The sequence below is a fragment of the Phoenix dactylifera genome, chromosome 6 (genome assembly GCF_009389715.1).
Source record: "Phoenix dactylifera cultivar Barhee BC4 chromosome 6, palm_55x_up_171113_PBpolish2nd_filt_p, whole genome shotgun sequence".
Taxonomy (NCBI): Eukaryota; Viridiplantae; Streptophyta; class Magnoliopsida; order Arecales; family Arecaceae; genus Phoenix; species Phoenix dactylifera.
In genome coordinates, this window is record NC_052397.1 from 17993942 (window position 1) to 18017782 (window position 23841).

The 23841-nt window shown below is 37.2% G+C and overlaps 2 protein-coding genes across 5 annotated transcripts; one reads left to right on the plus strand and one right to left on the minus strand.

Annotated features, from left to right (window-relative positions):
- The first annotated feature begins 114 nt into the window (after positions 1-114).
- Positions 115-18718, plus strand: LOC103707550 (serine carboxypeptidase-like 2). 4 transcript variants are annotated; one of them, XM_039127682.1, is made up of 15 exons: positions 169-476; positions 538-601; positions 708-853; positions 2341-2417; positions 2479-2601; positions 2706-2808; positions 3287-3324; positions 14594-14695; positions 15459-15539; positions 15621-15776; positions 16306-16377; positions 17719-17837; positions 17951-18064; positions 18159-18204; positions 18299-18718. In XM_039127682.1, exons 3-15 carry the CDS (start codon positions 793-795, stop codon positions 18380-18382), a joined length of 1176 nt encoding a protein of 391 aa, XP_038983610.1. In that variant the 5' UTR covers positions 169-476; positions 538-601; positions 708-792; the 3' UTR covers positions 18383-18718. The 4 variants fall into 4 exon arrangements, with proteins under 4 accessions (XP_038983608.1, XP_038983609.1, XP_038983607.1 ...); XM_039127680.1 differs by lacking the exons at positions 2706-2808; positions 3287-3324 and adding exons at positions 12866-12966; positions 13443-13482 and having other exon boundaries at positions 115-601; XM_039127681.1 differs by having other exon boundaries at positions 116-601; positions 708-835.
- Positions 18719-22802: 4084 nt separating this feature from the next.
- Positions 22803-23579, minus strand: LOC113462748. The gene has a single exon (XM_026804812.2). The coding sequence runs from the start codon at positions 23577-23579 to the stop codon at positions 22803-22805; it is 777 nt and encodes a 258-aa protein (XP_026660613.2).
- Between the last annotated feature and the right edge of the window lie 262 nt (positions 23580-23841).

The window sequence follows — 23841 nt, forward strand, 5'->3', positions numbered from 1 at the left end:
GGCGCTTGTGGCTGTTGTGATGTTACACCACGATGTTGACCTTCGTTAAGATAATTAATCATTAGAAAGATGTAAGTGGCAAGGACAAACAACAAGAGAAATGGTATGAAAAATGAACCATAAGACAAGAACCAAGGCCAACTCCCCCCCTTCGTGACATTATCACCTCTTTTTCCTGCACCGGTCTTCGTTGCCGGTATGACTTGTCCAAATTGGCCTCCACCTCTCTTGTTATCTATCACCTCTTCGTTCTTCTGATCTTCCGTTACCTGTCCAATTTCGTCTATCACATGAAATTTGGAAGATTTCCAATGTCTTATACCATTAAAGGAATCCCCATGCATCTTGGCTCGGCTCGTCATTAGCCTGTTTCTTTTCCTCTCAAAAGGGCTGGCTAATGCTATTGACCTTTAATCTGCAAGGAAAGAAGAATGACAGTAGCTAAGGAAGCTAGAAAGCTCTCCTCTTCCTTAGCGGTACTCTCTCTACTCTCTGTACTGCTGCTACCAACGTTCTCATGTTCTTCTCTTGTGTCAGCTCTGAACACCATCACCCATCTTCCGGGATTTCATGGAACCCTGCCCTTCTATTTGGAAACCGGGTGAGCTTTCCATATTTTAACACCCATGTTCTAATTGGTGCACGGCTGCTGCTTCTCAATTATCTAAAAATTTAGTCAACTCGTGCTTCTACTTTGCGTGTTTTAGATACGTGACGGTGGATGAAGCGAATGATGCGCAGCTTTTCTACTACTTCATAAAGTCTGAGAGGAAGCCGGAGGAGGATCCTCTAATGGTGTGGCTGTCAGGAGGCCCGGGCTGCTCGGCGTTTTCAGGTTTGGTTTTTGAGATTGGTAAGGCTCCTTTCCTCAACAAAGTGATTGGTAAGCTTCTTTTAGTTTTAGCGATCATGATCCAAGCCAATCAATTCACTTCGATAGTCGTCATGCTGCTTGGAAGTGTTGAGTTCACTTTGATAGTCTATTACATTGGTTAGAAGTGTTTATATATGGATTGAAGAGCAGGGGGGAGAGACTTGAGGACCATAGGGTCAAGTAAGAAAAGCTGTAATAGTGGAAGTAGGGAATTCAAACAATGTCATAGATGGAAGTAATATTAGCCATTGGCAGAAGTCCGAGTTGGCATGAGGAGTTAGATTGTAGCCATAAATTCTGGTGTATAACAGATATATCCTATATGAATTGATCTCGTTAAAGTGTGTCGATGAAGCAAAATGTGAGCTACAAGCCATGGAGTGATTGTCGCCACACCCTTGCTCTTCATCTATAGACATAAATAAAAGAGATGAAGGGATCTATTATCAATAAAAAAAACTACTATAAAAAAATGATGTGACCTGATTATTATGGGTTTGCTTCAAGATTGCTCTATTATAAATTGGATATTATTTATTTGAAACATGAAAATGATCTCTTCATTCCTAGGGTAATAGTACGTACATATCCAACCTTTCTCTCAAATCTAGCAATCACACTGGAAAGCGTGCCTTGGTGCAATGCTAAGATTGCTTCATTGTGACCTAGTTATCATAGATTTGAAGCATAGAATAAGCCTCTCGGCATGTAAAGCTATGTATATCTGACTCTTCTCAAGCCCGTCAATGCTAGGAGTTTCAAAAGGATAAGATTCTATCATTCTATGGAATAGGATTCATGTGAGTTGATAAAGTAGGCCCATGTTTACTTGATGTGGTTCCTCTTATTCAAGAGTAGGGTTAGAAATGGGCTCGGGCCGGCCCGAAGCCCATCGACCAAGTAGACTTAGGGTCGGGCTACGAGCTAGGCCTAAAAAATTTTAGCCTAAGTTCGGATTTAATTACAGAGCCCATCTATTTTTCGTGTCGGGCTCGGGTAGATTATTGGCCTGGCCCAGGCCCAGTTCGAGTCCGAATTCAGGCCCGAACCTAATCCGATTCAATCATTTAGGATTATTCCAAAATGAGCCTATTCAATAATTCAAGTCTCCAATGGGTTCATTGTGCTAGTAGACTTCAAAGTATGTTTGATTGGCTGGATAATTAATTTGTTTTACATTAGCCTTAATTTGACAGCTAGATATTGAATTATAACTAATTTATTTTGGGTGTCATTCAAAGAATTTTTCTGAGGGGTTTGGACCAGCCCAATTCTTGGCCCAAACAGGTAGTTTGGGCAGGGTTCAGGCCCGAGCTCGGGCCGGACTTTTTCAAGTATTTTTAGACCTAAGCCCAATCTGAAGCCCCCAAAAAAATTTGATTATGTTAAGCTGAGATGGGTCATCAACTCTTGGCATGTAAATATTAATGGATTAATGCCATCGATATCTCTCTCTAATCTTGCAGGCCCTCTAAAATTTGACGTTGCCGGGTACACTGATGGTCTGCCAACCTTGGTCTACCACCCATATACTTGGACTAAGGTATGATCTCTCTCACTCTCGCTCTCGCTCTCTCGTTTTCTGAGCTTTGGTGGTTCTTCAGGTGTGCAGCATCATCTTTCTCGATTCGCCGGTCGGAACTGGATTCTCCTATTCGAGTATGGGGAAAAGTTACGAGACAGGAGACACCAAAGCGGCCCGACAAGTCCACACTTTCCTTAGAAAGGTTGGGGCTTTTGCTATTTCTTTCAATTTACTGAATTCATATGTTTAAGATGTTCCGAAGGACATCAGTGCGATTGATTTACGAGCACCCGAGTTGTGATGCAGTGGTTTATTGATCACCCAGAGTTCCTCTCCAATCCACTCTACGTCGGCGGAGATTCGTATTCTGGTATTGTTGTGCCAGTTGTTGCTCAAGAAATTGCAAAAGGTAATTTATTAAAAATAGTCGTTTATTGTATGATCGATAATTTTCTGAAACCAGATGTGATAACAATTCAACAGTCTCTGTTATAAGATTGGTATTCAGAAGATACCATGATTATTGGGAGGGGAAAAAGCTTCCACTCCTTTAAGCCTTCCTTACAAACAAAAAATAGCAGTATAAATTCAACATTGCATCAAATCATTTGTCAATGTTTGTAGTTTCTTCAAGGTTTTTTGAACATAAATGCAAAGGGGCTTGAAGAACAATGTCCGGGTATGAATAGTGGAAACTAATTAGTGCATAATCTGGATAATTTATGATGGTCGACAATTTAAGAATTACTAAGCAGGTCATATTCAATCATGGATATGATAATTTTTTGAAGTCTTCAGAATTCTTTCTGAAGTACTGTTTCACTGATAAATTTGATGCATTCATACATTCATCTGCCTTTACGCCTTTAAGGTTTGTTATGCTGCAGGTGATCAAGATGGAGATGAGCTGCCTTACAATCTCAAGGTTGGTGAACCTAACTGAAAAATATACCTAAATGTGTGTATATTCAAAAACAAAATATAATTGACTTCTTCCTCTATATCTTTCCTGATATATTGGCAACTTCACTTAGATTTTCTTTTCCTTTAGCAGAAAGTATAAGAACTGCAATCTGTGAAAGCAATAAGTGAATGTGACAGGTTTAGGACAAAGCAGCATATATAGCTGTTTGGATGTTCTCTTGAAATTAAATGAACAAATTATTCACAAAATAGCATCCATTAGCGTGTACTTTATTAATTACTCTCTTAACTCTCCAGGACTAAAATGACATTGAGATAATAGCAAAGCTTATTTTAGAAATAATCTGAATGGTTGTTGGGAGAAAGATCCATACCCCTTTTCTTCAGTAACAAACATCTGGGGATAGGGTAAGACTTCACAATTACTTGATCATGATTCCACTCCTTTGTACAGAACAATGCAAAGCATTTTCATCGTCACTACTGATAGAGAATGTTTATGGTAGTTACATCTAATCGCATTTGACCTTAAACTGCATGTTGTTTCCATGGTGGTATACAGAAGAAACCTTTCACCCATTACCATAAAGGTGAAGTTAATTTTGACCACTAAAGAACCACCTTTTTGTTGACATATGTGTTTTCCACTTTTCTTAATTAATTAGATATTGCACAGAAAATTAGGTCATTATATCTTTCTTGCACAACATGGACTAATCCAACACAGATAAGATATAACGACTACCAATCCTGCAACATAATCATAGTTTTGATGAAACAAAGAAGTGGTCTTTTTATGAACTTTAGAATGCAACAATAAAAGGTTATCATCAGATTATTCCGAAATTTCCATTAGAAATATATGTAAAAAAATTTGGTGAGCTGGATCCAATGCGAATGGTCCATAGGGGCATGACCACTAACAACAACCACAATTTGTTTCATGCTGTTGTATAGGGATCACTATTACACACCATAGGCCTTTCTTTTCTGCTGTGGCTGTTATTGTTATTGTTAATTTCTTCCATACACACCATTTTGCTTGCTGATTTTGAGATCTTCTCGACCATAAGAAGGAAAACAATATTCACATCTATTTTCTGTGCCTGTAATCTTGCTTATGTACTGCTTATCTTTATGTTCTTGTAATCTTCTTTTCTGGATATGGTTCCAGGGTTATATGGTTGGCAACCCGTCAACAGATGAGAAGTTTGATAATGGGGCATTTGTTCCATATGCTCATGGGATGGGACTTATATCTGATGAACTTTATGAGGTGAAAGAATTTATCGAAACATTTTCCTAGATTATGTCAAACCCTTTATGCTTTCCTTGTGAACACTTAACATCAGCAACATCTCGAGCAATCAGAATCCATGTTAAGTAATCCGTTACTGAGGTATGCCAGATGCACCAAACAAATATGTTGTTAAATAAACCATATGATTAGCATTAGATTGGAGATGAAAATAAACCAAATGATATAAATAAGTTGTTGGAAGGCAACTATCACATTATAGAGATTGTTCAAAAATAGATAAACCTCTTTTGCAAGATATCTGATGATGGTCTCTATTGGACCATGTCTGTGGATGTGTCTGTTAGTTTATATCATTGATTTTCATTAAACCCTTTCCTTTATATCAATTCTAGCTAATGTGCCATAATTTATAGTAAAATTCTATTATTATTTTAAGTTTGATCTACAGAATTCTAAACATCATACTTGCCATAATTATTGCATATGAATTTTATCATAGATATTGCTGCTTTGAAGTTGGGTGCATGTCCCAGCTTCGCCACCACAACAATAGTAATTTGGGGAAAATTTTGTCACAGATATTATATAATATCCAAGCCTAATGCTGTTGAGTTTTTTACACTATGACTTCTTATTATGAATAACTGCATTTGTATTACTTAATTTTGGGAGAAGGTATATAATATTTAATTCTGTACTATTTCTTTCTTACAGTCAACCAAGAAAAGTTGTGGAGGAGAATATGCTAGTCCTAGAAACGAGCAGTGTGCAAATTATCTGCAGTCTATAAATGAGGTGGGTGTGCTATTCACTATTAAAAGGTAAAACATCTGTTTTGACCTCTTTTACTGGAAAAGGGTTTTTGGATACATGCAGTGTATTGAGGGAATAAACGGAGCCCAATTTTGGAGCCAGTATGCTTTTTCGTGAGCCCAAAGCCCAACATGGTTGCTGCATATGGCAGGAGATTGCTTAAAGAGGATATTAAAGAGTTTCCTTTATTAAATTCTGACCTTCCTTGGAGTGTAGAGTAAATCCCCACCCCTCCAAATTTTGAAACTAACACTTTCAGATGCTATCAAGTGTCGTAGAATGTATTTTCTAAACTCTTCTATCAATGTGCTCAAATGCATTGGCATCTTAAAATGGATTTAGATTTTCGAAGCTACTTCTTATCCCTGCTTTCAGGTTGAAACTTGATCCTTGTTTAAAACTTCAGTTTAGAATTTTGCTATGTGAAAATATTGGTTCATCTGATTTGCTTATGGCCGGTCAAGTAATATCTTACACTAATTTATCTTCATATATGAGTGCTTGTACATGCATCTATGTTGGTTCTTGGTAACATAACTGCAGATGTTGATGCATTTATGTTTGCTTGCTTGTGCATTCTGATATGTGCAATCAGGAGCAGCTGTGCAGGTGTTAATTTGTTCAAACGGACCTCCAAATATGCACTTAGATTTGCCCCTATTTTCTTTTATACATGCTAAATCATGTAAAGATTGTTGGCTTGCATAAAATTTGAAATTGTTGATGCTTTCTTGGACAAGAAATCTCACTGTTTCTAGCCTTGTATTTTGTTACAGAGTTCTGCATACTTGCTTTCCTACTTCTGGGCAGACAATGATACTGTTAGAGAGGCTCTCAATATTCGTAAGGTATTATACCTGATTATCTTCACTTCTGAGCTGTATGTAGTGAAATTAACAGTGTAAGTAACATGGAATCTCATCGTGCATGTCATGTATTTCTGCTACACAAATTTAAGGTTCTAAGGGTAGTAATAAGACAAGTTTGCCAAAGTTACTCGTGGGATATTTTTGCATGGTAATCTGTGAAGTGTACTTGATCTGTGCACTAATCATTTCATTTTAAAAGGATATTGTTGCATAAAAAGCCTGTCAAATGTACTTGATCTGTGTATTAATCCTTGAAGTCTAGTTACCACAGATAGAGCAGACATTTGTGGAATATGCGCTAATTGATGTTCAAGTTATTAGCTTCCCAAATATCTCGACCATGTTAGCCCTAAATTATGTACATCTTAGTCAAATGCTGCTTCTTTGTGAATTACCAGAGAATGTCTTCATTTTATTTGTTAAATAGCTTTGCTAATGGTGGTATAATTCAATCAAGCAGACTAAATTTATTCTAGTTTAGATATAAGTGATGTAAAATGAAGTGAAGACGCATATTTTTGACGATGCCAAACAGGGGACGGTGCAACATTGGCAGAGATGCAACTCTGACCTACTTTATACACACATGTCCCAAGTTCTCTAAAGTTTCATCTGAATCTGACCAGTAGAGGTACGAGCGTTGGTATACAGGTGAAGTCGCCACAGCGTTTCGCATAATAGATATTTTAATTTTACTGCTATAACTAAATTTTCTTATTTTCCATGCCAAAATGTTGTTACTCGATGCTGCTTTCTTGTGCAGTGGTGATCATGACATGCTTGTACCCTTTTTGGGCACGCAAGGATGGATTAGATCTCTCAACTTCTCCATCGTGGGATGACTGGCGGCCATGGTCTGCAGAATGGGCAAGTTGCAGGGTGATCTCTTGTTGCGCTAACCATTTTCATTAGGGAGCTTCATATTATAGTTCTTTAAAGCGTGTGATTATAAATCTTGATGTTCACTTGTCAGGTTCACGAGACTTACTCAAATAACCTGACTTTTGCAACTGTGAAGGTAAACAGTAATTTTCCTGCCCATAGTAGGAGATCAGAAGGGACTTCATTGGAATGATCATGTTTTATCCACAGTTCTATTCTTGTACCTTGTAGGGTGCGGGACACACAGCTCCAGAATACCGGCCGAAGGAGTGCTTGGCTATGCTCCAAAGGTGGCTTTCTGGTGTCCCTCTGTAGCATGATCATCCTCCATAATTAAGTTGTGAATAATGGCCCAAAACAGTAGCCTGATTATAATATGCGGGCTTGGGGTCAACTGATGTTCTGTATGGTAAAAAGTACTTGTAAGAAGTCCCAGAATTGGAAAGAAGAGCTAAAGAGATTCCAGAGTATTCATCTTCAAAATTGTGAACCCCTTATGCATACACCAGCTTCGTTGTATCTTGATTGTTTTTGCAAGGAAAGACCGCCAGTAGAATGGGCAGAATAGAAGATTGCCATTATCCAACTATTCATTATAAAAGTAAAAATCATGTCTTGCCAACTTGGAAGCACAAAATAAAGTTTATCTTTCAGCATCAATCGAGCCAGCAGTTGCATCATAAATCGCACAGACGTAGATGACACGTAGAGAATTACATGAATCTTTAAGGATTTGCATATGTTACAGCATAAATTGCACCCACTAACCATATTCGTTAGAGGATATATTACAAAACAAGATAATCTAGAATTGTTAAAAGAAGGTGAAAATAACAGTCATCTATATAACTAAAATAAATTCGCATCTGGAAGCAATTCGAGAAAGATGCTGGCAAACGACGGCGGCGGAGAAGCTTCTCCGATAGATGGCGCCGGCGGCGACCGTAGAATAGGTGATGGCAAGCGACGGCTGGACAAGGAACATCTAATCAGGCCCATCCCGGGCCAAAATCCGGCGGGCCCTGGGTCTACTCTGGGCCCTTAATGAGCCTGTCCAGACTATTACGAAAGGGATCGTTTAATCGTTTTCTATATTTGTCACCCTTCGACAGGATCATTAATGGACTCCTTTATGTGGTCTCCTTATTTGTCATCCATGACCTAACGTTGAGCACAAACAGGGCCGGTCCGCTGCCTCGTGCTACGAGTCTACGACTGTGACCATAAAACCACCCGCGGCTTGCTCTTTTTTTTTTTTTTTTATGGGTACACCCGACGAAGCAAGGGTTTGGATTTTCATTGTAATTAATGAGGTTGTTGAATAGTCACTCGGGGGGCTGTATTTGGGGGCGCTGGTGGTCGTTGTTGATGTTTCAATACGATGTGACCTCCATTAGGATAATTAGCCCCGTTTAGGCCAGCTTTTGCTGGGCCAAAAAAAATAATTTTTTACGTCTCAAAAATATTTTAGATTTAATAAAAAATATTTGGTAAAAATTTTAGAGAGAAAACTAAAAATAATTTTTTAGAAGAAGCTCTATTTTAGAGCTTTTCTCAAAAAAATACTTTTGGCTCCATTGAAAACTATTTTTTTTACTAACATACATGTAATAAAATATAACAATTAATAAAATATCTTTTTCTAATTCTGAAAATATATAGAAGGATAAAAATTAATTTATACTAATAATTATAATATTTTATACCTTTATATTGTACTATACTATAAATATAATATTATATTACATATATCTCAATACATGAATATGTTATGTTAAATAATTATATTATATTTATTATGAAAAATTAATTTATGCTACTAATTATAATATTTTATACCTTTGTTATTATATTATACTAAATATTATATTATATTATGTTATATCATAATATAATTGATTATTATATTAATAATTTAATATTACATTAAATTATTATGCTATAGGTATATAATATTATATTACTATATTATAATTGTTGCTGGAAATTGGACCGGGGGCGGCCGCGAACCGAGAGGGGAGGGGCTCCGCTGCCGGAACAGTGGGTGGCGGTGCGTCGGCTGGTGGCGTTCTCCTGGAGAATCCTGCAAGAAAGCCGGTGGCCGGATTTTCCGGCGCCGGCCCTCCAAAGCTTAAGTCAGAGGGGGCTAATATGTGGGGGAGTAAAGGAGGAGAATGTTTGTTTCTATATCCGTTTGTGTGTCTGCCCTCTTCCCCAGGTTCTCGTTTATAGAAGATATTATGTTACTGGGAGGTGACGGTAGATTGTCTTTTTCGTGATAATTGGGCACGATCACGCTCATTAATGGCATTGTGGAGATAAGGCGGATCAGACCGGAGTCAGCGAACTGTCATGGTTGATCGGACCCGTTGGAGTGGTTGAACCGCGCGCGTGGTGGGCCTGGGGTTCGTAGATGGCAAGTGCATTAATTGCTGAGTGAACCGGTGATCAGGGAGAGCCATACGCTTTGATGGTTCAGTGATCCGGAGATCATCTTGAGCCGTGTTCATTTAATGGTTGGTGCATCGGAGGCCGCAGGGGTCACGCATTAATGATAGGGCGTGCGAAGGCCTGCGGAGGTCACGTGCCTTAATGGCTCAAGGATGGTAACAGAGTACGGTGGAGTCGTGTATTTGTCGTCAGATCCTCTGGAGGATTAGGCGGAGGTTGGATATTTGGCTAAGGCACAGGCTTGGCACGGGTGCCGAGCCGAGCCGGTTGCTTAGCGGAGTGTCTTGTGGTGAGGTCGGGCGTTTTTCTGGTCGGCGCTCCTTGTCGAGCGCCTCTCTGGTCGGCGCTCCTTGGTCGAGCGCTCTGAGCTGGCATGACTTGGGTTTTCCCAAAATAATAATATTATTATATTATAGTAATATTATCTATTATATTTATATGTTTATATTTATTTTATTGTTAATACTATGTAATATTTTTTATGATCATTTTGTCATATCAAAAATATTTTTTAGTTTATTTACCAATATACATTAAAGTATCACAATACTTTAAAATATAATATCAAATAAAAATAATTTTTTATAAAAAAATTGTTTTAGATAGCTTTATTTTAAAAAGCTCTGCTGCCAATGATCCTCCTAATCGAGCCTTGGCCATTAGAAAGAAATAAGTGGCAAGGAAAATTCAGAAAAATGAACCAAAGAAGAACGAAGGCCCACTTCCCTCCTTTGTGACATTTTCCTGCACCGGTCTTCGTCGCCATTATGACTTGCTAATTGGCCTACCTCTCTTGTTTTCCATCACCTGTGACTTGCCATTATGACTTGTCAATTTCGTCTATCACGAGAAATTTGGGAAGAATTTCCGATATCTTTATACCAACCAAAGGAATCCCCATCTCGGCTCGTCATTAGCCTGTTTCTTTTCCTCTCAGAGGGCTGGCAAATGCTCTTGACCTTTAATTTGCAAGGAGCGGGAATGACAGTAGCTAAGGAGGCTAGAAAGCTCTCCTCTTCCTTAGCGGCGGTACTCTCTCTACTATCTGTACTGCTGCCAACCAACGTTCACATGTTCTTCTCTCGTGTCAGCTCGTGAACACCATCACCCATCTTCCGGGATTTCATGGAACCTTGCCCTTCCATTTGGAAACCGGGTGAGCTTTCCATATTTTAACAGCCAAGTTCTAATTGGTTCACGGGCTACTGCTTCTCAATTATCTTGAAATTTAGTCAACTCGTGCTTCTGCTTTGCATGTTTTAGATACGTGACGGTGGATGAAGCGAATGATGCGCAGCTTTCTACTACTTCATAAAGTCTGAGAGGAAGCCGGAGGAAGGACCCTCTAATGGTGTGGCAGTCAGGAGGCCCGGGCTGCTCGGCGTTTTCAGGTTTGGTTTTTGAGATTGGTAAGGCTCCTTTCCTCAATAAAGCGATTGGTAAGCTTCGTTTAGTTCTAGCGATCATGATCCAAGCCAATCAATTCACTTCAATATTCGTCATGCTGCTTGGAAGTGTTTGAGTTCACTTTGATAGTCTATTACATTGGTTAGAAGTGTTTAGATATGGATTGAAGAGCATGGGGAAGAGACTTGAGGGACCATAGTGTCAAGTAAGAAAAACTGTAATAGTGGAAGTACGGAATTCAAACAATGTCATAGATGGAAGTAATATTAGCCATTGGCAGAAGTCCGAGTTGGCATGAGGAGTTTGATTGTAGCCACAAATTCTGGTGTATAACAGATATATCCTATACGAATTGATCTCGTTAAAGTTGTGTCGATGAAGCAAAATGTGAGCTACAAGCCATTGAGTGATTGTCGCCACACCCTTGCTCTTCATCTATAGACATAAATAAAAGAGATGAAGGGATCTATTATCAAGAAAGAAAAAGTACTATAAAAAAAAATGATGTGACCTGATTATTATGGGTTTGCTTCAAGATTGCTCCATTATAAATTGGATATTATTTATTTGAAACATGAAAATGATCTCTTCATTCCTAGGGTAATAGTACATACATATCCAACCTTTCTCTCAAATCTAGCAATCACACTGGCAAGCGTGCCTTGGTGCAATGCTAAGATTGCTTCATTGTGACCTAGTTATCAAAGATTTGAAGCATAGAAGAAGCCTCTCAGCATGTAAAGCTATGTATATCTGACTCTTCTCAAGCCCTCCAATGGTAGGAGTTTCAAAAGGATAAGATTCTATCATTCTATGGAATAGGATTCATGTGAGTTGATAAAGTAGGCCCATGTTCACTTGATGTGATTCCTCTTATTCAAGAGTAGGTTAGAAATGGGCTCGGGCCGGCCCGAAGCCCATCGACCAAGCGGACTTAGGGTCGGGCTACAGGCTAGGCTCGAAAAATTTCAGCCCAAGTTCGGATTTAATTACAGAGCCCATCTATTTTTCGTTGTCGGGCTCGGGTAGATCGTTGGCCTGGCCCAGGCCAGTTCGAGTCCGAATTCAAGCCCGTACCTAATCCGATTCAATCATTTAGGATCATTCCAAAATGAACCTGTTCAATACTTCAAGTCTCCAATGGGTTCACTATGCTAGTAGGCTTCAAAGTATGTTTGATTGGCTGGATAATTAATTTGTTTTACATTAGCCTTAATTTGATAGCTAGATATTGAATTATAACTAATTTATTTTAGGTGTCATTCAAAGAATTTTTCTGGGCGGTTCGGACCAGCCCAATTTTTGGCCCAAACAGGTAGTTTGGTTGGGCTTAGGCCCGAGCTCGGGCCGGACTTTTCCAAATATTTTTAGACCTAAGCCCAGTCTGAAGTCCAAAATTTTTTTTGATTATGTTAAGCTGAGATGGGTCATCAACTCTTGGCATGTAAATATTAATGGATTGATGCCATCGATATCTCTCTCTAATCTTGCAGGCCCTCTAAAATTTGACGTTGCCGGTACATTGATGGCTTGCCAACCTTGGTCTACAACCCACATACTTGGACTAAGGTCTGATCTCTCTCGCTCTTGCTCTCGCTCTCTCGCTTTCTAAGCTTTGGTGGTTCTTCAGGTATGCAACATCATCTTTCTCGATTCGCCGGTCGGGGTTGGATTCTCCTATTCGAGTGTGGGGAAAAGCTACGAGACAGGTGACACCAAAAACGGGCCCGACAAGTCCACACTTTCCTTAGAAAGGTGGGGGCTTTTGCTATTTCTTTCAGTTTATTGAATTCATTTATTTAAGATGTTCATGAGGAGATCGGTGCGATTGATTTACGAGCACCCAAGTTGTGATGCAGTGGTTTATTGATCACCCAAAGTTCCTCTCCAATCCACTCTACATCGGTGGAGATTCGTATTCTGGTATTATTGTGCCAGTTGTTGCTCAAAAAATAGCAAAAAGGTAATTCTTGAAAACAGTCGTTTATTGTATGATCGATAATTTTCTGAAACTGGATGTGATAACAATTCAATAGTCTCTGTTATAAGATTGGTATTCCAAAGATACCATGATTATTGGAGGGGAAAAATCTTCCACTCCTTTAAGCCAGCCTTACAAAAATAGCAGTGTAAATTCAACATTGCATCAAATCATTTGTCAATGTTATAGTTTCTTCGAGGTTTTTTGAACATAAATGCAAAGGGGCTTGGAAGAACAATGTCCCGTATATTGAATAGTGGAAACTAATTAGTGCATAATCTGGATAATTTATGATGTTCAACAATTTTAAGAATTACTAAGCAGATCATATTCAATCATGGACATGATAATTTTTTTGAAGTCTTCAGAATTCTTCCTGAAGTACTGTTTCACTGATAAATTTGATGTATTCATACATTCATCTGCCTTTATGCCTTTAAGGTTTGTTATGTTGCAGGTGATCAAGATGGAGATGAACTGCCCTACAATCTCAAGGTTGGTGAACCTTACCAAAAAATATACCTAAATGTGTGTGTCTTCATAAACAAAATATAATTGACTTCTTCCTCTGTATCTTTCCTGGTATATTGGCAGCATCACTTAGACCAAGCAGCATATGTCGCTGTTTGGATGTTCTCTGGAAATTAAATGAACAAATTATTCACAAAATAGCATCCATTAGCGTGTACTTTATTAATTACTCTCTAACTCTCTCTTGCTTTACATATGTAGTGAACTTGAGCCATTCAGGACTAAAATGACATTGAGATAATAGCAAAGCTTATTTTAGAAATAATCTGAATGGTTGTTGGGAGAAAGATCCATACCCCTTTTCTTAGAAGGTAGACTCAGTAACAAACATCAGGGGACAGGGCAAGACTTCACAATTATTTGATCATGATTCCACTGATTTGTACAGAACAATGCAAAGCATTTTCACCGTTACATCTAAACACATTTTGACCTTAAACTGCATGTTGTTTCCATGGTGGTATACAGAAGAAACCTTTCACCCATTACCATAAAGGTGAAGTTAATTTTGACCACTAAAGAGCCACCTTTTTGTTGACATATGGTGTTTTCCACTTTTCCTAATTAATTATATATTGCACAGCAAGTAGCTCATTATTTCTTTCTTGCACAACATGGACTAATCCAACACAGATATGGTATAACGACTACCAATCCTACAACATAATCATAGTTTTGATGAAACAAAGAAGTGGTCTTTTTATGAACTTTTAAATGTATCAATAAAAGGTTATCATCACATTATTCTGGAATTTCCATTAGTAATATATGTAAAAAAATTTGGTGAGCTGGATCCAATGTGAATAGTCCATAGGGGCATGACCACTAACAACAACCACAATTTGTTTCATGTTTTTGTAAGGGATCAATATTTCACACCGTAGGCCTTTCTTTTCTGCTGTGGCTGTTTTTGTTATTGTTTCTTCCGTACACGCCATTTTGCTTGCTGATTTTGATATCTTCTCAACGATAAGAAGGAAAACAATATTCCCATCTATTTCCTGTGCCTGTAATCTTGCTTATGTACTACTTATCTTTATGTTTTTGTAATCTTCTTTTCCGGATATGGTTCCAGGGTTATCTGGTTGGCAACCCGGTAACGGATGAGAAGTTTGATAATGGGGCAGTTGTTCCATATGCTCATGGGATGGGACTTATATCTGACGAACTTTATGAGGTGAAAGAATTTATCAAAACATTTTCCTAGATTATGTCAAAACCCTTTATGCTTTCCTTGTGAACACTTAACATCAGCAACATCTTGAGCAATCAGAATCCATGCTAAGTAATCCGTTACTGAGGTATGCCAGATGCACCAAACAAAGCATTCCTTGATTTGTTTTAATGATTAGCATTAGATTGGAGATGAAAAGAAACCATATGATATAAATAAGTTGTTGGAAGGCAATTATCACATCATAGAGATTGTTCAAAAAATAGATAAACCTCTTTTGCGAGATATCTGATGATGGTCTCTATTGGAACATGTCTGCAGATGTGTCTGTTAGTTTATATCATTGATTTTCATTAAGCTCTTTCTTTTATATCAATTCTAGCTAATGTGCACTTTATTGATAATTTATAGTAAAATTCTATCATTATTGTAAGTTTGATCTACAGAATTCTAAACATCATACTTGCCTTACATAGACAAAGTAGCATTCAGGAATCAGAAAGCAACCGACTAAAGGGCACCATAATTATTGTATATAAATTTTATCATAGATCTTGTTACTTTGAAGTTGGGTACATGTCCCAGCTTCGCCACAACAACAATAGTAATTTGGGGAAACTTTTGTCACAGATATTATATGATATCCAAGACTAATGCTGTTAAGTTGTTTACACTATGACTTCTCATTATGAAGAACTGCATTTGTATTACTTAGTTTTGGGAGAAATCATATAATATTTAATTCTGTACTATTTCTTTCTTACAGTCAACCAAGAAAAGTTGTGGAGGAGAATATGCTAGTCCTAGAAATGAGCAATGTGCAAACTATCTGCAGTCTGTAAATGAGGTGGGTGTGCTATTCGCTCTTAAAAGGTAAAACATCTGTTTTGACCTCTTTAACTGGAAAAGGGTTTTTGGATACATGCAGTGTACTAAGGGAATAAACTCAGAGCAAATTTTGGAGCCACTATGCTTTTCCGCGAGCCCAAAGCCCAACATGGTTGCTGCATATAGCAGGAGATTGCTTAAAGAGGATATTAAAAAGTTTCCTTTATTAAATTCTGACCTTCCTTTGGAGTGTAGAGTAAATTCCCAACCCTCCAAATTTTGAAACTAACACTTTCAGATGCTATCAAGTGTCGTAGAATGTATTTTCTAAACTCTTCTAGCAAATGTGCTCAAATGCATTAGCATCTTAAAATGGATTTAGATTTTCGAAGCTACTTCTTATCCCTGCTTTCAGGTTGAAACTTGATCCTTGTTTAAAACTTCAGTTTAGAATTTTGCTATGTGAAAATTTTGGTTCATCTGATTTGCTTATGGCCGGTCAAGTAATATCTTACACTAATTTATCTTCATATATTGAGTGCTTGTACATGCATCTATGTTGGTTCTTGGGTAACATAACTGCAGATGTTTATGCATTTATGTGTGCTTGCTTGTGCATTCTGATATGTGCAAACGAACCTCCACATATGCACTTAGATTTGCCCCTATTTTCTTTTATACATGCTAAATCATGTAAAGATTGTTGGCTTGCATAAAATTTGAAATTGTTGATGCTTTTCTTGGACAAGAAATCTCACTGTTTCTAGCCTTGTATTTTGTTACAGAGTTTTGGATACTTGCTTTCCTACTTCTGGGCAGACAATGATACTGTTAGAGAGGCTCTCAATATTCGTAAGGTATTATACCTGATTATCTTCACTTCTGAGCTGTATGTAGTGAAATTAAACATGAAATCTCACTGTGCATGTTATGTATTTCTGCTACACAAATTTAATGTTCTAAGGGTAGTAATAAGACAGAGTTTGCTAAAGTTACTCGTGGGATATTTTTGCATGGTAATCTGTGAAGTGTACTTGATCTGTGTACTAATCCTTTCATTTTAAAAAGGATATTGTTGCATAGAAGCCTGTCAAATGTACTTGATCTGTGTATTAATCCGTCCATTTTAGATAATTTCTTAACAGTCCCTGAAAAGATATGGTTCACTACATAGAGTCCTTGAAGTCTAGTTACCACAGATAGAGCAGACATTTGTGGAATATGCACTAATTAATGTTCAAGTTATTAGCTTTCCCAAGTATCTCGACCATGTTAGCCCTAAATTATGTACATCCTTTTCGCAACAAGTCCCTAAAATCTTTGTGACTGGCATATTAATCCCTCGATTCTTTTAAAATGTGCATGTCAATCGTTGTGATTTAACGTAGAAGCTGTCCAGAGGAATGAAGTATGAGAGAGTTTTCTTTTTTCGTTTTTTCTTTATATTATGTGGAAGAAGAAGGGGGGGGGGGGGGGGGGGGGGGGTGACGGAGGAAATAATGGGATGAGGGGAACTCTTGGCCTAAAATGCGGAAATCTGACTAAGGAAGAACTTAATTTTATAGTTCTCCCTTATCCCCCATGGTAGTCAAAAGCATGTAAGTCATATTACAATTCAGGTAACCCTTGACCACAAAATGGTTAAACTAGGCAAGGACTTATAAATGTCTTGACAGGCATAACTTTTAGAGATTAATATGCAGTTTTGAAGAATTGATGAGTTGTTAAGGAAATAATAGAATTTTAGGGTTATTTTGCTTGGATAGTTTTGCATTACCAGCAGAGTATATTTATCTTCACCAATCAGATAAATATGTTCTGTTTTTGAATTACCGAAGGATGTGTGTGAATTCTTTGTCCAGGAACTGAGTAAGATTAAACAGTATACCAGTATGGAAACCCCTCATTTAGGTTACGATGCAGCACCAGTAAATCAGTTTTCTCTATGAGAATACAAGAAATACATGCGACATAGTTAGAAGCACATTTTAATATTTGCTTGCACACTAGCAGAATGATTGCCTTCAATAGTCTTAGTCAAATGCTGTTTGTGAATTACCATAGAATGTCATCATTTTGTTTGTTAAATAGCTTGCTCATGGTTGTATAATTCAATCAAGCAGACCAAAATTTATTCTAGTTAGATATAAGTGATGTAAAATGGAGTGAAGACGCATATTTTTGACGATGCCAAACAGGGGACAGTGCAACATTGGCAGAGATGCAACCATGACCTACTTTATACATACGATATCCCAAGTTCTATAAAGTTTCATCTGAATCTGACCAGCAGAGGTTACCGAGCGTTGGTATACAGGTGAAGTCGCAACACGTTTCGCATAATAAGATATTTTAATTTTACCTGCTATACTAAATTTTCTATTGTTCCATGCCAAAATGTTATTATTTGATGCTGCTTTTCTTATGCAGTGGTGATCACGACATGGGTGTACCTTTTGTGGGCACGCAAGGATGGATTAGATCTCTCAACTTCTCCATCGTGGATGACTGGCGGCCATGGTCGGTAGATGGGCAAGTCGCAGGGTGATCTCTTGTTGCGCTAACCAATTTCATTAGGGAGCTTCATATTATAGTTCTTTAAAGCGTGTGATTATAAATCTTGATGTTCGCTTGTCAGGTTCACGAGGACTTACTCAAATAACCTGACTTTTGCAACTGTGAAGGTAAACAGTAATTTTCCTGCCCATAGTAGGAGATCATAAGGTACTTCATTGGAATGATGATGTTTTATCCACAGTTTTATTCTTGTCCTTGTAGGGTGCGGGACACACAGCTCCAGAATACCGGCCAAAAGAGTGCTTGGCTATGCTTCAAAGGTGGCTTTCTGGCGCCCCTCTGTAACATGATTATCCTCCATAATTAACCCCAAAATCCGCAGTAGCCTGATTATAATCTGCGGGCTTGGTGTCAACTGGTGTTCTCTATGATAAAAAGTACTTATAAGAAGTCCCAGAATTGGAGAGAAGAGCTACCAAGATTCCAGAGTAATTCATCTTCAAAATTGTGAACCCTTATGCACACACCAGCTTTGTTGTATCTTGATTGTTTTTTCAAGAAAAGACTGCCAGTAGAATAGTCAGAATAGAAGATTGCCATTATCCAACTATTCATTATAAAAATTTTAAGAGCGTCCACTTCTTGGACTATTATGAAATTCAAAGGCCAGTTTGCTTTTAATACTGCATTATGCTGGCCTCATGCTTCTTGGATTTAATTGGTATGGTCCGTTTGGTTGGAGTATGTTATGTTACAGGTTACTCTAACGATTTTTGAATATTATTTATTTGAGACAATGATTGTAGGAGAAAATAAATTTTATCATGTTTAATTGATGAAAAATTTACTCGGAAGTAGATTATTATATTTTATTGGATGAATCTTATTGCCATTTTTTTAATAATACTTTTAAATAAATAATTCAAATAATAATATTTTTTATTATTCATGATTATTTATATTCCACTCATATGAAGGCTGTCGAAATATATTTACATGCTTTAATAAATATTTTTAAATTAAATATAAATATATTAGAAAATATATTTTTTGTTATAAATAAATTTTAGTTCATGACATTTTTAATATTGTGTTAGTTGCTATCTTTTTTAAATTTATATTTTAATTCTTTAAATTTTTAATTTTATTATATGAACATCTCTTGGTTTAAGTTAACTAAATAATAATTTAATATTGTACTTGTATTCTTCTAACAGTATTAATTTCATATTTTCTAGATATTTTTACTCCTATTGCTCACACTAAATGAACTCCTTGCCCCTCTATCAGTGATTAATGGTGGCTAAGTTTCAGGATAGAATAGAGCCAAGGAGAAGAGACTAGATATCGAACCTCATTTGCTATTAAGTCAAGGGCATATTTGCCCTTCTTTGACTTCAACCTTATTTGCTGTGAAGTCAAGAGCATCTTTGCTATTAAGCCAATAGCATAATCGCTTTAAAGGGAAAGAGGCTTTTATGATTCAAAGTTTTGGATTGGGCTGGATCGGGTTTATATTATGTTTGGACCCTTTTTTTTTGTTGACCCAAATTAGACCTATACAGGCAGTCGGGTTCAGCCAGGTTGGGTTAGTTTGAAAAATACAAGACCTAGACACAACTAGAAATTTAGATTGAGACCCAAATCACGGGTCATCATACGTAGATTGGATCAGTGTAATCAACTCAGGACCAAGTTAGGTCACAGGCCGGCTCAACCCATTTGCAGTTTTAATTATACTATTACGCTGTAAACTTTCCCCAGTCATTTATCCACGTCACAATATCCATAGAAAGAGATGGAGTCCTGCCTACAATATCCAAAATTAGAACCAAAGATTTTGCTTTCTAAGCAAATGTGTGAACACTAGGTCAAGCCCATGTTCACATCCACATTATTGAAATATTACCATATGTTCATCCATGACACTTTTTGTACATATCTTTTATTTGTAAAAATACATTTCAATTGCAACAGCCTCTTCTGTACCTACCAAATAAAATATATTTCAATTAGTTTATTCTTGCTTAAGAAATAAATAAATAAAATTTATCAACTAAAAGTTAGTGTTCATTTATCCAACGAGACCATTAGTGTTGGCTTTCACATGATTACACTCATCTATATCAATATCAAGCATGCCCTAGCTCTACTGGCTTGCCTTCACTTTTTCATGACTATTTCATTTTTGTACACAAGTTATCAACTTCAAAAACAAGAAAGGTCTCCTCTTACTTCTTTTATTTGCTTTATAAAAATATCAATTTGACTTAAACATATAAACTCAAGTGGGTGGCGCCGGTAAACAGACAACTAAATTGATGAATAAACAAAAGATATTCCCTACAATTTCAAAAGTTCACAAGTATTTCGAAGTTTTTGTGATTGCGCTTTGTCATGGCAAACTGATGACGACTTCGAAAAAAAGAGAGTAAATTTTGCATTTAAAACATGCTCTTTTCCATTTCTATCTTCTACAAAGTGAAAAAGCCTCTCTAAGAAATAAATAATTGTAAATTACAATTTATCTAATTGAAATTTCCAGAAGGAATGTGCTATATTTTTCAGCTTGTAACCTTATCAATTAGTATAATAATGACAAAACAATAAGTAAAATTTTGTCTCCTATTTAGTATTTCTATAATTGAAACTAATAAAAAACACTTCCCCCAAATATTATTAATCAAGAAAAAAATATATATGGGATATATATAGAGATGAAAAGACAGAGGAGGACCAGTGCATGAGGTTGCAGGGCTTATCTTGTTGGAGCAAAGACCAGGTACTCCAAAACTTTCTATGTCAGTTAATTATTTTATTGGAGAAAAAAATTTCAAAGACGGTTCAGAAGATTGATAGGTCCAAGGTTCCTCACTGAGAGCAAATCATCCCTTTTAGGAATAAGAGAAACAAAAGCAAAGCTGAGCCTCGATGTTCCGTGTTAAATAAGATAAACGATCTTTACATTTATTGAAACGACAAAAATAACCTTTTCTTCGAGGAAAGGCTTGCAAGCCCCACAATCATTGACATATGAAGAGGCATGATTCAATTTGATCCTTTCTTCTTTTTTTTTTCTTTCCTGAGAACTTGATCCTTGATAGAAATATTATCATTCTACACTAAATAAAGCATTGATTCATGTGCACATAAAGCGTCATGTGTATTTCTGGGAGCTAAATTATTACATCATATTATCATTTCTGCAACCCCGCGTGCTGCTTAATCCCAAGAGAAGACTGCTGAAAAAAAAAAGAGGAGCAATTCCAAGGCAGAGGGGTTCGCCAATATATGTTGAAGTTCCAGTCGCATGGATGTCAAGGCATATCGTTCTCAAATTACTAAATAAATTAATGCACGAGATCGATTGGACAAGCATTAGGCAACCTAGAGCTTAGAAAGCGTGAGCACAGATCGATAAGGCTGTTGTTGACCAACGAATAACTTAACAAGAGTTGCATACGTAGAAGCAATTAAGATCTTAAAATTTACCAATTCCTGTCAGTAATCACCAAATCTGGCTGAACAGATTTGCTAGAGTTGGTCACCCAAATACCCAAAGTCCAAATTAAAATAATTGTCTAAGATGTATCTGCAATGTTACATGCAAAAGCATAAGTAAACTTTTTCCTTTTGAATACAATTTTCCGAATTAGTTGTGTGACAGTCTCTGTTTGAGGGAGTTGTTGGCAGTAGAGCTTTGGAAAGTAGAGTGGTTGGAAGTAGAAATTTTATAAAAAATTATTTGCTGTTTGGTAACTACATTTCTAAAGTACTTTGACACGTTTAGTAAACAAACTAAAAAAGTATTTTTGTATGACAAAATTATCATAAATGACATTGTATAGTATTATACAACAGAGCATAATAAAATATAACATATATTAATACATAAATACATGATATAATATAATATTACTGTAATGTAATATAACATTATTATAATATAGTAATATAACATTGTATACTATGGCATAATAATTTAATATAATATTAAATTATTTAACATAACATATATTATGATATAATATAATATAATATTATATTTATAGTATAATACAATAATAAAGATACAAAATATTATAATTATTAGCGTACATTAATTTCTCATAATATAACATAATAATAAATTATTTAACATAACATATTAATGTATTATAATATAATGTAATATAATATTATATTTATAGTATAATATAATATTAGAAAAGAAGAATATTTTTTTTATTAGGGCTCCAAAAAAAATTTAGATTTATAAAAAAACAAAGTATCTTCTTTTATATATATATATATATATATATATATATATATATATATATATATATATATATATATATATATATATATATATATATATATATATATATAAAAGCTTGCTTATGCATGGACGGACAAACTAGTGAATGCATGGCAACTAATCGCATGCTGAACAGAATTAATTGCAGGCACGAGAAGTGCAGTACACAACGACGTTAAGATCATATTGTGTTCCACCCGTTTACATTCACATTCAAATCAAGCGTTCCAGTACATTATGACTTTAAGATCCTAGCTATTGTGGTCCACAGGTTTTTTTATTTTTTTTATAAAAAATGATAATTTATATAGCTCTAACGTGAGCACATCCTGTTAATTCAGAAAAAAATAAAAAAGTACAAAAGAAGCGGGAGCTCTAGTGTGGGCGTCCACAAGAACTCCTCAGAATGACGTGCAACATAGGAGGCGACCCAGTCTGCTGTCTTGTTCACCTTCCGAAAAATATGAGCTACCCGGTGCACATCCCATCCACTACCCGCCTCCGTGTCTCACGAATAAGTGGGTGACCATCTCCATACCTATCCGCACCTCGTATCCACTCGATCACGATATATGAGTCTCCCTCAATGTACACCTGCTCGGCACTGAGCACCCGCCTCGCATACGATATTCCCTCCCAGGCTGCTCGAAGCTCTACCCCAGCTACGGTAAGGCCTGACGTGCACCGACCCCCTGCTGCTATCAGACTGCCACGGTGGTCTCTGATAACAAATACAATATCTCCAGACCTCCCATCTGCCGACATGCTGCCGTCCAAGTTCACCTTGAGAAAACCGGGAGGTGGGGGCACCCAAGAAACGAGAGCAAATCTGGGTGCTGTAACAACGAAGCAAGTACCCCAGATATCCCTGGCCATCCTAAGAGAACATATAGCAGTGCATGAAGTCACCTCCTCGGCCTGAAGCACCGCTCTAACCACCACCCACCTCGGAGACGACCTCCTCCCCTCAAACACGCCTGCATTCTTGTCCAACCAAATGTGGTAGGCCAGATATGCTCTAAGTACCCCTGCCTCAATAGATCTAGGGCTCTGAAATGAGTCTCTCAGCAGCTGCAACAGATCCTGTACCAATACCACCGATTGGGGAAGAGGGACTAGTGACATCCTCCATATTTCCCTGGCCCTGGGACACTGCAGAAGGGCATGCTCAATAGTCTCCTCAGAGTCCGTGCACACCTCACAACACAGAGGGATCCGCAAGCCCCGCCTAATAAGTACACTCATGGTAGGAAGGCAACCCCAAGCCACCTTTCAGAAGAAGAGTGCCACCTGCGGATGAATCTGCATCCTCCAAATCAATCCTTCCTCGATCTGTCGTACTGGCTCCTCTCTGAACAGAACCTGTAGATCCCTCGCACGCACCTACGACCGCTCCATTGACGCCCACACTAATATGTCAGGCTCCCTCCGAATAGGCACCGATAGAGACAAGACCATCTCCGCTGAGCGCTCCCAAAAACCTCCCAAATCAGGTTTACAACCTATT

Excerpts from the sequence above, each read along its gene's own strand:
- LOC103707550 (XM_039127680.1), top strand. The coding sequence starts at position 432 with ATGACAGTAGCTAAGGAAGCTAGAAAGCTCTCCTCTTCCTTAGCGGTA. Across the intron at positions 2,418-2,478 it reads ACCCATATACTTGGACTAAG|GTGTGCAGCATCATCTTTCT; the intron begins GTATGATCTCTC and ends GTGGTTCTTCAG. Across the intron at positions 14,696-15,458 it reads TATCTGACGAACTTTATGAG|TCAACCAAGAAAAGTTGTGG; the intron begins GTGAAAGAATTT and ends TCTTTCTTACAG.
- LOC113462748 (XM_026804812.2), bottom strand. The coding sequence starts at position 23,579 with ATGAGTGTACTTATTAGGCGGGGCTTGCGGATCCCTCTGTGTTGTGAG.